Below are 17,698 nucleotides of genomic sequence, written 5' to 3' on the forward strand. Positions count from 1 at the left end.
GCTGAATTAGTTTAAACCCCCCCCCGAAGAGCACTAGCAAATCTCCCCCCCCCCCACGATATTGGTACCCCTCTGGTTCAGGTGAAGACCATCCTGTTTGTAGAGGTCCCACCTACCCCAGAATGAGCCCCAATTATCCAGGAAACCAAAACCCTCCCTCCTGCACCATCCCTGTAGCCACGTGTTCAACTCCTCTCTCTCCTTATTTCTCACTTCGCTAGCACGTGGCACGGGTAACAACCCAGAGATAACAACTCTGTTTGTTCTAGCTCTCAGCTTCCACCCTAGCTCCCTGAATTTCTGTCTCAAATCCCCATCTCTCTTCCTACCTATGTCGTTGGTACCTATGTGGACCACGACTTGGGGCTGCTCCCCCTCCCCCTTAAGGATCCCAAAAACACGATCAGAGACATCACGAACCCTGGCATCTGGGAGGCAACACACCAACCGTGAGTCTCTTTCGTTCCCACAGAACCTCCTGTCTGTTCCTCTAACTATGGAGTCCCCAATGACAAGTGCTCTGTTCCTCTTCTCCCTTCCCTTCTGAGCAACAGGGACAGACTCTGTGCCAGAGACCTGTGCCCTGTTGCTTACCCCTGGTAAGTCGTCCCCCGCAACAGTATCCAAAACAGTATACTTGTTATAGAGGGGAACGACCACAGGGGATCCCTGCACTGCCTGCCGGTTCCCTCTCCCTCCCCTGACGGTAACCCATCTACCTTCTTCTTTTACCTGAGGTGTGACTACCTCCCTATAACTCCTCTCAATAACCTCCTCCGCCTCCCGAATGATCCGAAGTTCATCCAGCTCCAGGTCCCTAACGCGGCTCTCGAGGTGCTGGAGTTGGGTGCACTTCCCGCAGATGTAGTCAGAAGGGACACTAGAGGTGACCCTTTCCTCCCACATTCTGCAGGAGGAACATTCAACTGCCCTAGCCTCCATTCCCACTGAACTAACTTCCCAACTACTGAATAATAAAAATAAAAAACTTGTTAGTTTAGCAATCCAACGGACAGAACTTTTTTTTTGGTTAGAGGAGGAGGATGGGTGGGAGACACTACGTAAGTAGTGTTTCGGGTAAAGCTGTCACTCGAGAACAGCCCCTTCACAAACCACCTTCAACTTACGCTGACCGCGCGTATGCAAATCTCCCCGGAACAGCCAATCAGAAGCTCTGCTCTGCTCGTTTTGGAAAGGATCTTGGTCTTGGCAGTGTTTCTACCCTAAATCAGAACACTGAAATCTGTAGTATATCTGAGATAAATTTAAAGTGTATTGCAAACAATGGACTGAAGAATCAAATGGCTTCCAGAACATCTCTTCATTGTGACCGTGCAGCTCTCTCAAAGCTTAGACAATACTGCATTGGGCGGTTTGGGGTCCTTTCTTTTTTGTAAACTTTACAGACTATAGCATAAACTGCATTAATCACCACAGCCCTAACAATGAGCAATCCCAACTTTCTATATAAAGTTTTGTGAATATTTAGGCACTGGTTTGTCAGAATCATTTTAGGACTGAGATGAGAAATGCCTTCGCTCACAAGGTTATGAGTCTTTGGAATTCCTGTCCCCAGAGAGTTATGGATACTCCTTCTTTGACTAGAGTTTTGGTGCTGCAGAGAATCTCAGGATCTCAGGAAAGTGGAGATGAGCTGTGATCATATTGATTGGCAGAGCAAGCTCGACAGGCCACATCTTCTGCTATTTTTTTATGTTAATCCCGTCCCTAGAATTAAGAATCATTATTTTGAGAAACCTTTTTTTGATGCAGCTATTTTCTTGTGTAATGTTAATTGAGTACAGCTTAGAGATTTGGTTGGCAAGTTTAAAAAAAGTTATGACCTGTTGCCAGTTAGGACATTGGAAGTGAAATGTATCTGGATTATAATGCTCCAGAACCTGTCTTAACCTGCCTTGATGTCACTTTTTGTTCAATCAAGTATTACTGGGGTGAATAGACACCTGCATCCCCATTTACTTTGCCTCTCGGTTGATAACTGTTCTTTGAAGCATCTAGTCCCTCATCTGGAATATCTTCCAAAGTCGAGGAAGGATTTGCATTTGAAATGTCAGCTGGCTCCTGTTTTATCGGTTAAGTTGTCAGATTTGCTTGGCTACAAGTTCAGAAATAAATTTTTAAAACTTTGAGTGATGTCAAAGCAAGAATCAAGAACTTGTTTGTGAAATGTTCGCTAAGTTGGAAAGAAAATTATTACAATGGATTATTGCAAGAACTGGCTTGAGTCACTGCAATTTATTTTTAAATTAAAGATTATATTTCAGTGCAGATTTTAACTGTCGCATAGGTTGAGATATGTAGTGGAAACAATGTGTTATAACATTGCGATGTATACCTTCATAGAATCATTGAATGGTTACAGCACGGAAGGAGGCTGTTTGGCCTTATTGTGTCCTCACTTGTGCTCTGCGAGATCAATTCACCTGCACCACTTCCCTGCCTATTTCTCCATAGCTCTGCAGATCCATTTCCTCTTGAATGTCTCATTTGAATCTGACTCCATCACACTATCAGGTAGCATGTTCCAAATCCTAACAACTTGCTGTGCAAAAGCCGTTTTCCTCATGTCACCATAGCTTTTGCCGATTGCCACAAATTTGTGCCCTCTGCTTCTTGGTGGGGAACCGTTTCGATCTACTCTGTCCCGATCTATCGTGATTTTGAATACCTCTAACCACATCTCCCCTTGACCTTTTCTCCTCCAAAGACAACCGTGCAGCTTCTCTAATCTACTTAATTGAAGTGAAAGCCTTGCCAGGAAATATTGTTCCAACATCCCTGTATTCTTCGCAACCACTCTTACCTTCTGCATATTTTTAATTTGGTGTTTATAAATTGGAGAGAACCTTAATTACTGGTTACAATGGCTGAACCAGGATATTCTGGATTTGTGGGGAAGGAGGAGGAGGCAGAATGACACATTTATATCGCAATCACTTCAGGCTGTGACAAACCAAAGGCAACAGAAAAATGTGTGCTCCGCCCTATTGAAGGCCACTAACCCAAAATTCATCTCTGATATGCCAGATTCTCACTCCAAGCACTGTCAGTTTATACTTGTATGGGTGTAATCTGGGTTCCAAGCTACTGTTCTCCAAGCAAATTCCAAATTATCACTGGAATATCAGATCTGCTGCCTTGGACTGTGGTTCATTCTCAGAATCGCAATCCTGTGTGCAAGATTTTTTTTAAATCAGGAAAAGTATCATCTTGCATTTCGCCTATATTACTTTTCATACAGCACCCCAGGACCTGAAAAGTGTCCAGCTTGTCTTTGGCATAAACAGGTGTGCCTGGTTTAGGAAGACTACGTTTAATCTGAAATTTTGCTCGGGTATGAAGAATGTTTTGAAAGCTGATCCTCATAACCTTTCCTGCAGCACAGTTGTAATGTAAGAGTATAAAGCACTCAGCTGTTGTTGCCAATGTTTGAGGGCCTTTTTGAAAGCACAATGGTAGTGACTTTTCGAGATATGAAATCTAGCCAAATGCTCAGAGCTCCAGTTTGCAACTTGTGCTAAAAGGCTGTGTGCAGTATGTATATGGAATGCAATGCACTAAGACAAGATCTTGCCACGTAATTGCAGAACTTGAGCTGCCTTTCTGATCAGCAGCTCACTGAGCTGGGGTGCCGGTAAGGGGCTCAACTTCTGCTTCAATGTGAAGCTGAGCCTCACCATATGTTGATCAGTGTAGTTTGTTCTTAAACTTCAAATTCTGCTGCTACTTTGAGAACAAAGAAATGTAATACAGGTACGTAATTTCCTGTCTACCCCAACTTGTGGGGTGCCTCCAGCTGTCAGCAGAATTTGGCAAGTCTTTTTTTATTACAAGCCATATTTTTGTTGAGGATCGTTGAGTTTTAACTCTATATTCATGTTATGTTTATGCAGTTGAATTTTTATTGCTGCAGCAGTAGTTCTGTTATGTGATCTATCATTCTCCATAGAGCATCCAGTGTGTGGAGTATTAAGGCATAGTCAGCTTACACTGGATTCATATATTTGTATCTCCCAAGTGACACAACTGTAACCATACAACAAAATCATATAGAATGGGTTTGATTCGGTTCAATTAGTTAATGTTGGAGTGGCAATAATGTGCTTCCATTTCCTTCAGTTCCAGCATTCTTATTTTTAATTGCTCTCTCTGGGGATTCTGCTGAAGAGTTGCATGTTTTTCAGTGATGAGGTCAGGATTGGTCTAGGTTAGATGTTGCTCAAAGGTTGCCTCACAGCCAAGACTCTTATCGTTTAGGCCAACTTGGACAGGTGCCAGTGAGAATCTTGTTGAATGTTAGCAGTCACTGTACCTTCAAGGAAGATAGAAATGTGGATAAAGTTACAAAGCACATGCTACTCTTAATGCTACCAAAGAGAAAGGCGAATATATTTTTCAGATACCTCCAGTTAGTTCCCTAATGACAGTGCGAAGCTCAGTTAGTAAGCCAACCAAAAGCATTGAAAGTGACAAAATTCCATCAGGAGTTCCTGGAGAAAAGGCAATTGTACCTCTGAAGAAGAATGGGATAAATTGCTTCAACTGTTTGAATGTGCACTATATAAGATTTTTAGAGATGCAGGGGAGATCGAGTGTTATGTACAGTTGTGGAATTGAGGTGGGGAGAATGTAGTCTGCTTGGTGAGAGGAATGTGGAAGAGTTCTTTGTATGTGGAAGGAATATTAATGTTTGTACTTAATGCCTTCCGGCATCAACATTCAAAGCACTGCACATAATGAGTAGCATTTGAAGTGCTTGATGATTATTTTGGTTGTACTCTGTCTAAGCTGTAATCCTTTATTGATTGATTCCTCCTTTTCTCCAACAGAAATTCAGTGGTATTTTCGGTTGCTCATTTATGGAGTTTCTGAAGGGCAGCAGGGACTATTGCCAGGCACAGCACGGCCGCCTCGCCGACAAGTGAACTCGAGGTCTCTCCCACGAAGGAGCCACCTTAAACGCAAAGTGCCAACAGCAAACTGGGATTCACCTGGATACTGGATTTTAAAATTGGATAGTTTGTGAGAAGCAGAGGACATTTGCTCTTTCGATGACCTAGCCTGGATGGGGTAAATCTGCTTGTGTTTTCTGCAATTGGATGCTTTAAGGAGCACCATTGCACAGAGACACCAACTGAAAAGTGCCAGTCTGAATTGGACCTCACATCACATGTGCTGAGTCCAGTTGTGAGAGTGGCGGTTTTAAAAGCACAAGTACCAACAGGAAAAGAAGCACGTGGTGCTACTTCAGAGTCTCCCCTTTTTTTTAATATAGTTTTTTTTTTCTGAATTTGTACAAGTATTGCAGCCACAATGAACCGCCCCGCCCCAGTAGAAATCAGCTCCGAGAGTATGAGGTTTCTCATCACACACAACCCAACCGATGCTACCCTCAACAAGTTCACAGAGGTAACAACAAACTTATCTTCAGATCAGCTTGTAAATAATGTCATCAACATGAAAACTGATGCAATGTTTTCAGTGTACTGTGCAATCCTCTCTGGTTCAGATGTGGCCCTGAAGGAGAGGATAAAACCCTAAACAAATGGTACTGTGAGATACTGGTTCACTGTGGGCACTTCAAACTGAGTGCACACAGAGGACGAAGGTCTCTTTCCTACATATGCTCCCCCACGCAACCCAACAAATGCTAGAGCATTAAGTAAACATATTTGTGCGTTCCTGAGCAGCACCAGTGGCCAGAAGTCTACAGAACAAGACAGTCTTTGCATTCATAGGCAAACCAGTGAGTGGTCTTGTTGTAAAACAACACTTAGATTGAGCATGCATGAATTGAAGCCATAGTCTGCACGTGTGGAGACTTTTCTAGGACAGCATTGCATTATCACTAACGTCAAATTTCTGACTGTTTGCTGGTGTGTTTTTAGCCTGCACGTGTGGTGATGTGTAATGCCAACATTGCACATCTGTTTAGCAGAGAGGCTGGTTTAGCACACTGGGCTAAATCGCTGGCTTTTAAACAGACCAAGGCAGGCCAGCAGCATGGTTCAATTCTCGTACCAGCCTCCCCGAACAGGTGCTGGAATGTAGCGACTAGGGGCTTTTCACAGTAACTTCATTTGAAGCCTACTAGTGACAATAAGCGATTTTCATTTCATTTCATGTCTAATATTGCTTAAGTTTGGAAACAAATCTTTGGCCCAATCCTAGTCCCTCAAATCATCTTTTCCAAATGGTAATCCCCTTAATATATTACAAAAAGAAGCAAAATGGTACAAGAGTTTAAACTCAAAGGATTAAAGGTTGCATCTAAATTAATAGGCACAGCTTAGTAGAACATCTTAAATTGATTAAGACTTGTGGAGTGGCTGTCCTTTTTGTTCCATTTAGCCTTAAACAGGTAATGGAAAAATTAGCACTGTTCATAATTTGTCCCTCTTATTTTCATACCTACTTACAAGAAAATAGTTGAAACGTTTAAGTTCTGAAAAGTTCTCTTACGAACCATAATTAAAAAGGCAATGAGCAACCTGCTCTCTCCCACTACCTCCAATCCCACCCCTGCCCTGCGCCCCCTCCAAGCACCTCAGCCCCCTGTGCTTACCCTGTCCCTTGGCCCAGCCGTCGGGAGGGGCCTTCCAGCCCACCCGCTCCATCCCTCGGGCAGGAGGTGGGGGGGGGGGGGGGGGGGGAAGACGGCCACCCCATCCCTTGGCCCCCCACCCGTCCCTCGGCCCCTGCGCTGTTGGAAGCATTTTTACACAATGTTACAACTAATGAGCATTAAAGCCATCAAACACTTCAGGCCTTGACACTGGGATAACTTGAAAACTGAAACTGTATTCATAAAGCCAACTTGTGATCTATAAATCAGATCCGACACACAAAAGGTTGCTGCATAAGATAAAGATGCATGGCATTAAGGGTAAAGTAGTAGCATGGAAAGAGGATTGGTTAAGTAATAGAAAGTAAAGAGTGGGGATTAATGGATGTTTCTCTGGTTGGCAATCAGTAGCTAGTGGTGTCCCTCAGGGATCAGTGTTGGGCCCACAATTGTTCACAATTTACATAGATGATTTGGAGTTGGGGGCCAAGTGCCATGTGTCCAAGTTTGCAGACGACACTAAGAAGAGTGGTAAAGCAAAAAGTGCAGAGGATACCGGAAGTCTGCAGAGGGATTTGGATAGGTTAAGTGAATGGGCTAGGGTCTGGCAGATGGAATACAATATTGACAAATGTGAGGTTATCCATTTTGGTCGGAATAACAGCAAAAGGGATTATTATTCAAATGAAGAAATATTAAAACATCCTGCTGTGCAGCGAGACCTGGGTGTGCTCGTGCATGAGTCGCAAAAAGTTGGTTCTGGCCACAGGTCACTAACCTGAAATATTAATTCTACTGTCCATAACTGTTAGCTGGCCTGAGTGTTTCCAACATTCTCACCATAGTTGTCCAGCTTCAGAATGGTATTGCAAATGTCTGGGAAATTACGATTCATTTTCCATTGCAATTTTATGTCCTGCACGTGCCCCAGCAATAATGCAGACTTTTTTTGAAAGAAAGGCTGTTCCGTCTGAAGTGTAAACGTTACTGTCGTTTCCAGTTAATTGTGCCCGAGACAAATAGCATGATCCTGTTTTTTCTCGGGGCTAATTGTAGCCCTCACTTCAGTTGATGTTTTCTCTGGATAGCCCTACCGCCATTGACACAATAATTTCTTGTTCGTCCTTCGAGGTGAAGGTGACCATATCATCAGCTGGGATAGCTCCTAGGTTGCCACTGGGTAGGTAGATGACTGCACCTGGACGGTTTTTCTACAAATAGGACAAACAGTTGAATTTTGGGACAAGTTGGGAATAAAGTCATGGAATGATACAGCACAGAAGGAGGCCATTTGGCCCCATCATACTTGTGCTTTGGCAGAGCCATTGATTATTCCCACCGCCCCATTCCTTCTCCACAGCCCTTTGTTTTTCCGTTCTAAAATTTATCCAATTCCATTTTCAATGTTATTGAATCTCTTTTCACAGGTGTCTATGGCAGAGCATTACTTTCTTTTCTACTCTATTTCAAGGATGCCATGGAATTTTTAACAGCGTTCTCAACTTGTTCTGGTACCATTTTTCACTGGTGCTCGTGTCTCATGATTTTGGACCCCTGTTGAGGCTTACAGCCCGGCGTTGTCAGCAATGGCTGTACGCAATAATTATGTAAATTAGCAGGCAGCGTGAAGTCAGCAGGTTCCCTCTAGCGGAAGCAATAGGTGCGGGTTAATCCTGTATTGCTATCCCTGCTGCCCTGTTAATTTAACCCCAAGACTCCAATCACGCTGTATGGATCTGGAATTACATGTAGGCCATACTGGATCCGAATAGAAAGATCCTTTCCCTGGTGTGCTAGTGACTACCAGATTTATTAAATTAAATTCAACAATTTGAGATATTAACTGGCGTTCTCAGGGTTGCTTGTCAATAAATCATGATATTCAAAGTTTGAAAAAGTTACTTTTTTAAAAAATAATTATACTTAGGATGTGGGAGCCATTGGCAAGGCCAGCATTTATTGCCCATCCCTAGTTGCCCTGAAGGGATAGTGACGGGACATTTTCTTGAACCACTCCAATCCCTATGCTATTCGTCAATGCAATTCCAAACAACTGAGTGGCTTGTCAAGCTACTGAGACAGCTAGGTGTCAATCACATTATTATGGGACTGGAGTTACATAACCACGAGAACAGGTTGTTTGGGTTGTCCTCTCCTGGTTTCTCTCTGCCTTTATGATGCACTTGCTTTGAAAGAGGCAGCCCTTTAAAAATTTGATTGCACCAGCAGCTATCAAAGAATCCCTACAGTGCAGAAAGAGGCCATTTGGCTGATCGGGTTTACACCGAACTCTGAAAGAGCACCCTACCTAGGCCCTATCCCCCTAACCTTTTGGACACTAACGGATAATTTAGAATAGCCAGTCCACCTAACCTGTACAGCTTTGGACTGTGGGAGGAAACCAGAGCACCCGGAGGAAACTCACACAAACAAAACTCGAATCAGTCCCCAATCCCCCAAGATTGCAATTGAACCTGGGTCCCTGGCGCTGTGAGGCAGCAGTGCTAACCACTGTGCCATCATGCCGCCCTCACAAACAAACTACGGTAAGCCTGCAGGCCTCTAAGTTGCTACTATGCTATCCACACGATGAGACCCTAGTCGCTAATGCAGCGAATGACTTGGAAGAAATTGATATTGTTTCAGTTTTAACTACCTAAAAGGTTTTCAATTGTCCAATAAACCTCATAAAATTCCACTTGGGAGTAAAATTTATCATCAGCATTGGTCAATTAATATTTCTCATGAATTGAAAGGAAAATCTTCAAACTTTAGATTTCTGTAATTCTTGGTGATGTAAGCTTGGCCTTCCCTGTGGATCAGTAAATTTAAGACCAACTATTTTCGCTTCTTCAATTTTTCCCTATTTTGCACTGATTTTTAAGCCTTTGATTAAACCAAAGTAAATTGGAGTTTAGTAGTGAAAATGCAAGATAAATTAAAGTAAAGCCTGCAATTTTAAAAATCAGCCGCAAAATTCCCAAGGACGAGCGAGCTTTTGAATTATTGACAACATTCCTGCCTCTAACTCAAGTTGCAGGTTTTGAACTTTCCTCAGGCCAGTCATGGCACAGAAACCATTTCAAAGTTAGAGCTCTGAAATCTGGAGCTGGAATCCAGCCATTCTTCAGCCCAGAGTGCAAAGTCACATAAACAAAGTAACCCAAGCAGCACATGTTGTCACATTGTGACCTGGCTTCCATATGCAAGTAAAGGAGAAAATGACAATTAAAGTATGTGTGCTGGCATAAATGATTAGTTGTGGAATTTGGAAAACTTGTTTTGACGTACAAGTGTTATCTCTTTGAACAGATCTCTCTTTGACATCTGAAAACTTCCGAGTAGCATGTGAGAGTATCCGCTTTATGTACCAAGCAGCACATCACTCCTTATTGTGGACTGCACTTTGATATTGTCTTTGTCCTATTGCCCACAGTTGCCTATCCGTTCTGACAGAACAGGAGTATGTATAAATTGAGACCACTTTATTTACCATTGAAGTCAATCAGTGAGGGAAAGCAGGAACAGAATGAAATTTCCCAAAGAACAATTTTTTAAAATGTGAACCATCTGTGCCTTCCAGGAGATGAAAAAGTATGGTGTTACCACACTGGTTCGAGTTTGTGAAGCCACCTATGACAAGGCTCCTGTTGAAAAAGAAGGCATCCAAGTTTTGGTGAGTAGCTGCTAATTGCAGATCGAAAACTTTTAGATTTTGGAGCTAACAACCTGTTGACAATGCAATGGCTGGCAACTGTAGGGTGTGGGTTTTTTCCCAGTGTTGTGAATTTCTATTGAAACAATCTGAAAAGTCATTGAGCAAACCCAGGATAAATCCTGGATTGTGAAAAGGTAATTTCCTCCATCAAATTCATCTTTATGGTATCCCGATAGAAAGAGATGCTCCACTGGGAGTTGACCTTGCTGCTGCTGGATGTTTGTAGAGTCAGAATTATAAGTATTTGGAGATGGTACACTTACCCTGTGGTGTTTTTAAAAATAAATTTAAAGTGCCCAATTCATTTTTTTTTTCAATTAAGGGGCAATCTAGTGTGGTCAATCCACCTACCCTGCACATTTGGGTTTGTTGCTAGGTGTTGCTTTTACTTAATTGCTCAGTTTTAATAACCTTTGCCCTAGAGTTGCCAGGTATCTTTCTGATACCACCACGAGGTTCAAGGTCAAGCGCTTATCAATAACTCAATACACCAGTTAGTAAGTTTCAAATCAAGACACATTTATCATACACAGTCAATCACTACTCATGCATAAAACTCTACTTACTAGACTATCACTATAACTAAAGGCCTATACTTAGCTTTCAAATGGCCCACCAGGTCAGGGGAACAATGGCCTTTGTCCGGGTCTGAATCTGCTGGCTTCAAGCTGGTATGGAATAGTAGCTAGGAGCACCTATCTCGTAGCGTGCGTTGACTGGAGACTTAGTTGGTTGGTGCAGCTGCTAGGCAGGAATCTCCTTGTTGAGAGTCACGGTCAAGAGTTCTTTGAGAGCTGCCAAGAGAGAACTGCCAAGAGAGCGAACTGAACTTGGGGACGCTATCTTATAGTCCCATGGGGTTTCGCGCCCTTGTGGGCGGACCCCGGACTTGGTCCCAATCGATTGGACCATGTCTCAATCGGTTTTATCGATTTCCTCCAATACTGGAGTTGTTCCCTGATCGTTGGGCGGGCCCTATGTGTCTGTTGGCCTGCCTTTGTCCTAGCTCCCACTAGCGCCGGGGAGTCTGGTTTGGACCCGATTGATCCAATGTTTCTAATTGTTCCTGGGGATTGCTCATTAGTATGTAGATGGCTATTGGTTTCGGTTCTGTCTGTGTTCTGCAAGTCTTAATACACAAGAAACCATGCACCTGCTTGTTTTCCTGTGCCTGGCCGATTTTCCCTGCATTCTTTGCGGGCCTTCATTTTGGAATCGGGAAGTGGCCACCCTAGATGGCTACAGGTTGTGGGGGTGAGACCCACACCGACATGGGGAGAATGTGCAAACTCCTCACGGACAGTGACTCGGAGCCAGGATTGAACCCGGGTCCTCGGAGCCGTGAGGCAGCAGTGTTGACCACTGCGTCACCGTGCTACCCTGTGTGGTGTTTTTCTTTGAAGAATAAAATCTGCATGATGGACAAGGGATCAAGGTGGGATAGATTTGACAATATTTGAGGTTTAATTCGCTTGCTGATAGCACAGGAGTATTTAAACCTCAGAGCCTATCCGTTGTACAGATGTGTTTGGGAGGTCGGTTAGCTCAGTTGGCTGGATGGCTGCTTTGTGATGTAGAGTGATGCCAACACCATGTGTTCAATTCCTATACAGCTGAGGTTATTCATGAAGGCCCCACCTTTTCAAACTTGTCTTTCACCTGGTGACTCTCGGGTTAAGTCACCACCAGTCAGCTAGCCCTCTCTCTTTCTCTCGCTCTCTTTCTCTCGCTCTCTCTCTCTCTCAGATATTGGTGCTTTGATTAGGATTCATCAGTGAGGCAAAGGGGTAAAAAAAGAATTTTCCAAAACCTCCAGGTCCCATAAATTCAAATGGCCGAACTAACAGATAAGTAATGTAAAGTGTTGAATAGGAGTCAATTGACTTAGCTTCAGTGGCTACATTGCGAGGGTTTTGCATGCTGCAGGGTGGGTACACATGATCGATAATACAATGCTTTCAGGACGAGATCGAAGTCTCATTCTGAAAACACATGCTATCAGTCCTCAGCCTGTACATCTTAATTCCACCAATTGATTTGTTCCCCCAGATGAAGTACCACTGTTTTTTTAACAAAGAGTTCAGTGTTGAGTATGTCTGGTTCCTGAGCTTGCATTTCAAGCCCATTTGGTGCCTGAAAGTCATCGATTAATCTGTCTGTCCCTCTCTCTATCTTTTATCTCCCCTCTTTCTCTGTTTTAAGTATGTCTATTATAAGTTTTCTTCAGTTAAGTTTTTTTCCCCCAAGCAGTAGTTGCTATGACTTGAATTGTGACCATATCGGACATAGCTATTACTTGGAAATAGAGCTCCCAATCTCTTGCATCTTAAATACCCCACGATCAGCATTATCATTCAAGTTTTGTGTTGTCATGTGAGTGCCCCTTTAAGAACGTTTTTTGTCTCATCACAAGGCTTCAGTGATGTCATTGTGTGGGTGGAGCTGGGCTGTGGCCCTGGGAGTTTTTTTTTTGTTTCGCTTTCACATTTGACTGCAGTGGACTCAACTAGAGAACAGAAATGTTTGGCCTGTTTCTCTATCTTCATTTTAAAAGGTGTTTACAGACTACTTGATAACTTAAAAGAGATAATTGCTTTCTGGAAGGAATTCAAACCTGCTGTTTGGAAAAGGGAACTAGAGTATCAATAAAAGTCTTATACCAGTAAGAGTACCATGTGCTGGGCTACACCTTTAAAAATGGGTTTCTGGTTTTACTTGGATTTTGTTATTGAAATGGAACAGTTAAGGGGGAATTCATGAAGAGTTATAGATAGGTTAATGTAGCTGTGTGGGGTCTTTAGGTTTGTAGTTGATAAAAAGTCTTGCTGTGTGTGTTTATACAAATGTTAACTAAATTCTTAGAATAAAGCTTGTTTTTTTATTAAAGGCGTCGAAGTCAGTTGAATAACATCTGAGAGGCAGGGTCTTGTACTCATCTTAGCCAAATTCAACATAAACGCTGTAGGTCAGATGGACTCCATAATATACTTTGGAGTTGTTCAACCCTGGCCCATAACAATTGGGTTGAGAGACTAAAATTCTGTATGTTTCAGAATATTGCTGTTGCACTGATAATTTGATGTGCTCTCTATCTGCTGGAAGGTAACCAAAGTTGTTGAACTTGAATAAACTAACGTGGAATATCCAGTTATGACTTTCCAGCTGTTGTCATTAGGAAGCCCATGAACTTAGTTCACACTTGCACTAAGATTTACCAGGGTGTTGCTTGGTCTGGAGGGTATTAGCTATGAGGAGAAGTTTGATTAACTTAAATTGTTTTCACTGGAACGACACAGGTTGAGGAGCGACGTGAAAGAAGTTTGCCAAATTATGAGTAGCATGGACAGAGTGGATAGTCAGAAGCTTTTTCCCAGGGTGGAAATGTCAATTACTAGAGGACAAAGGTTTAAGGTGCAAGGGGGGAATGTTTAGAAGAGATGTGTAAGGCAAGATTTTTGGTTGGGAGTGCCTGGAACCTGCTGCTGGGGGAGGTGGTGGAAGCAGGTACAATAGCAACGTTTAAGAGGCACCTTGACAAATATATGAATAGGATGGGAATAGAGAGACACAGACCCCGGAAGGTTTTAGTTTAGACGGGCTTGGAGGGCCGAAGGGCCTTTTCTTGTGCTGTAGTGTTCTTTTAAGGCATATTGACCAGCTTTTATCATTTGGTGATCACTCTAGTTCGCTGTTCATGAATTCAGAGGAATGTGGTGATTGAGCTTGAACTGGTTTTGGCCAGTAACGTTTTATTGAAGGCCATAATTGCCACTCTCTGGATGTTGCAATACGGTAATTGTACAAGTGCGTTCCTCACCTAAACAGCAGGGAGCTCCTTATTACATTTATGACAAGGGAAGGTGGGATAGATTTGACAATAGTTCACTTACTTTTCTGTAGACCGGGGAAACTAGTTTATACCGTGATATTATTCAGATAGCTTCCACTTGCTGTATGGACAGCGGAGCTGCCTTGTCTCCCAATAGCACTCTTAACTGGTGAAATGAAACCACATTGAACTTTCACTTAATCAGAATTCTACAATGACATGAGCTTTAACTGGTCAGCCAGGTTTGTTTAGGAAGCAAAATTTACCTTGGGCAACAAGAAAGAAAATGTTAGGGAGAGATGGATTCTTAGATCAAACGATGACTGAGCCAGACTGTAATCCAGCAAATCAAACTGGAATCTATCAAATTTATTTAGTTTTTAAAAATTCATTTATGGGATGTGGGCGTCGCTGGTTAGGCCAGCATTTAGTGCCTATACTTAGTTGCCCTTCAGAAGGTCACTCAGTACCCCAAGTCTGTGTGTGAGTTGCCTTCTTGAACTGCTGCAGTCCCCGAGGTGTAGGAGCGCCCACTATTAGGGAGGGAGTTCCACGTTCTTGCCCCAGGGACAGTGAAGGAACGGTGATATATTTTCAAGTCGGGGTGGTGAGTGACTTGGAGGAGCCTTCAGGTGGTGGGGTTCCCAGGTATCTGCTGCTCTTGTCCTTCTCGATGGTAGTGGTCATGCTTTGGTTTGGAAGGTGCTGTCGAAGGAACATTGGTGAGTTACTGCAGTCCATTTTGTATATGGTGCACACGGCTACCACTGCTCGTCGATGGTGGAGGATTTGAATGTTTGTAGAAGGGAGAGTAATCAAGCGGGCTGCTTTTTCATGGTATCGAGCTTCTTGTCAAATGATATTTTTACCAAAGCTTCCTGAAGTCCTCGGTAATGAAGTATTACTTTAAGAAATGTCAACTTTGGCTCGCAGGTAGCAATTTTGCCTCTGAGTCAGAAGCTCATGGTCATTACGGCACAGATGGAGGTCCTTGAGCCTGTGCCGGTGCTCTAGAGCAATCCAGTCAGTCTCATTTCCCTGCTCTATCCCTACAGCACCTGAATGGTTATTTGACACCAGTGTCCATCCAATTTTCTTTTGAGACCATTTGATTCTGCTTCCACTACCCTCATAGACACTGAGTTGCAGGCCATTAACATTGCCTCGCGAAAATGTTCGTCCTCACCTCCCCACTGGATGTCTCACCCAAAATCTTAAATCTAAGTCCCCTTGTACCATTAGTTAATAGGAACAGCTTTTCTTGTCTTCCTTGTCTAAACCTGTCGAAATCTTGGATACGTGATAACATTTCCCCATTGCTTTTCTCTGCCCGGAGGAGAAGAACCCACCTTTTCTAATCTAACCTTTGAAGTTAAAATCCGTCAGCCCTGGAACCATTCTGGTAAATCTCATTTGCATCCGCTCGAGGACCCTTGTATCCTTTCTAATATGTGGTGATTTGAACTGAATGCAAAGACAGCTCAAAACCTCCAAGAAGCTCAGGAACCCATATGTTTTGCCAACTACTCAATCTCCTATCAACCTTCAAGCATCAATGCACATGAACCCCTCTGGCTTCTATCCCTGCACACTCTTCCGAACTGCACCCCTTTGTGTATATTACCTCCATCCCTTTGCCCAATGCATTGCCTCTCACATCTCCGTATTGAATTCAGTCTGTTATGTGACTGCCCATTCTGCTAGCCTATCTGTTTCCTATTGCAGAGACATACATGTCCTCACTGTCTCCCACACCTTGAAATTTTACTCTGTATCACAATATGCAAGTCATTTATATACATGAAAAAAGCACTGGACCTAAGGAATACCACTATCTACCATCCTCCGGTCGGAAAATAAGCATTTACCAAGACATGCTGTTTTCTATTTTTTTAATCTAAGCTAACACCGACCCTCCTATTCTGTGAGCCTCAGTTTTGTTAACCAACCTCTTATGTGGTATTTCATCGAATGCTTTCTTAATGTCCAAATAGATGACAACCATTTCTTTTCCTTCATCAATCTTCTCTGTTGCTTCATCAAAAAATACAATTAGATTGGTCAAACGCGATGTGCCTTTTACAAATCCGTGCTTGCTATCTTTCATTAATTCAAACCTCTGCAACTGCTTGTTGATTTTATTTCCCTGATTATTGTTTCTAAAACCATGCCCACCACTAATGGTAAATCAGCCAGCCTCAAATGACTAGCAATGTCTGCACACCCTTCCTTGAATCAGGGTATCATGTTTGCCATTCCAATTCTCTTGCACCTCCACGTATCTAGGAACATTTGGAAGCTTACGGCAAATCCATCTGTTGTCTCCATTCCCAGATCCTTTATCAACTTGGCTCCGAAGGCACCAGGCCAGGTGACTTATTCACGCAGAAAAACCAGCCTTTTCATATGTTCTTCCAATTAATCTTCACGCCATCCTCTACCATTTCTGCTTCTACCAATATTTAATTATTTTTGTTAACAAATACCGATACAAAGTACTCAAGAAGTATTCTAGCCTTGCCTTGTGATTCGGTGGGCATTTCTCGCTCTTTGTCTCTATTTGGCATCTACATCTTACTATGTAATTGCTGATTATGGTTTGTTGGAAAATATTTGGGTTCCCTTTTATGCTGACATTTTATTCTCATTTTTGCTGTATGCTGGTCTCAGTTTCCTCTTCTATTCCACTGTCAACTTAATTGTATGCAACCTGGTTGTTATTTGACGAATTTACATGAGATGCATTGTTCACTTTTTTTGTTATTTTTTTATCTCCCTTGTCGTCCTAGGAGCCCTAGCTTTGATTCCCTTAACTTTCACCTTTATTGGAACCTGCACCTGAAATATCTCTTTTTAAAGATCACCAGTTTTTCCTGTCAACCTTTTCCATTTTAACCTGGCTCATTTCCACATTGATTCTCCCTATCTTATTTCTACTCTAACAGATTGCGCTGGAAGTGATCTAGAGATTACTACCAAAGGTTCTACTTTTGAAACTTCCGAGCACCTGAAAATCTTATCCAAAAATTTTAATTCCTGTGCCCTCTTTGTCCCCGATATATATAGAACTGGCTCACTCCCTTTTCCTGTGGAGTATTCTGCACACTCTCATTGATGTCCTTTTATGCTGGTGGCCAAGTGGCAATGTACCATGCGGGACTCTGGCGCCTGTCTGTACCTCCAACTGTAGAACCCTCTTCAGCCCTTTGCAGTCCCTTGTCCAGTGGTGCCAGGTCTGGACTGCACTCCTTCAAGGTTCAAACCTCATTCCAGAGACTTACACTATCTTATACCATGTCCTCCCATGTATATTTAAAAATACCCAGGCACAATTTGAAGAAGCGCTGACCAATATTTATCCTCAATTCATATCAGTGAAACAGATTATCTGGTCATTGTTATTGCTGTTTGTGAAACTTAGTTGCATGATTGGCTGTCATGTTTCTTGCATTGAAACAGTGACTACATTTCAAGAGTAGCTGATTGGCACTTTGTGATGGTATTGAAGGCATTGTACAAATGCAAATGATTTCCTTTTCTTCTTAATGCCACTTCTTAGTTTTGA

The 17,698-nt window shown here is 42.7% G+C and overlaps 1 protein-coding gene across 2 annotated transcripts in view; it reads left to right on the top strand.

Annotated features, from left to right (window-relative positions):
- The window catches only part of LOC119968860 (protein tyrosine phosphatase type IVA 2-like), a 122,238-nt gene that overhangs the window by 74,840 nt on the left and 29,700 nt on the right, over positions 1 to 17,698 (top strand). Inside the window, exons 2-3 of one of the 2 annotated variants that reach the window (XM_038801752.1) lie at positions 4,851 to 5,430; positions 10,170 to 10,262. In XM_038801752.1, coding sequence (XP_038657680.1) covers positions 5,335 to 5,430; positions 10,170 to 10,262 — 189 coding nt within the window. In that variant the 5' untranslated portion in view covers positions 4,851 to 5,334. The remainder of the gene's footprint in view (positions 1 to 4,850; positions 5,431 to 10,169; positions 10,263 to 17,698) is intronic. The other variant, XM_038801761.1, reaches the window with a different exon arrangement.

This window comes from Scyliorhinus canicula, chromosome 1 (genome assembly GCF_902713615.1).
Source record: "Scyliorhinus canicula chromosome 1, sScyCan1.1, whole genome shotgun sequence".
Lineage (NCBI taxonomy): Eukaryota > Metazoa > Chordata > Chondrichthyes > Carcharhiniformes > Scyliorhinidae > Scyliorhinus > Scyliorhinus canicula.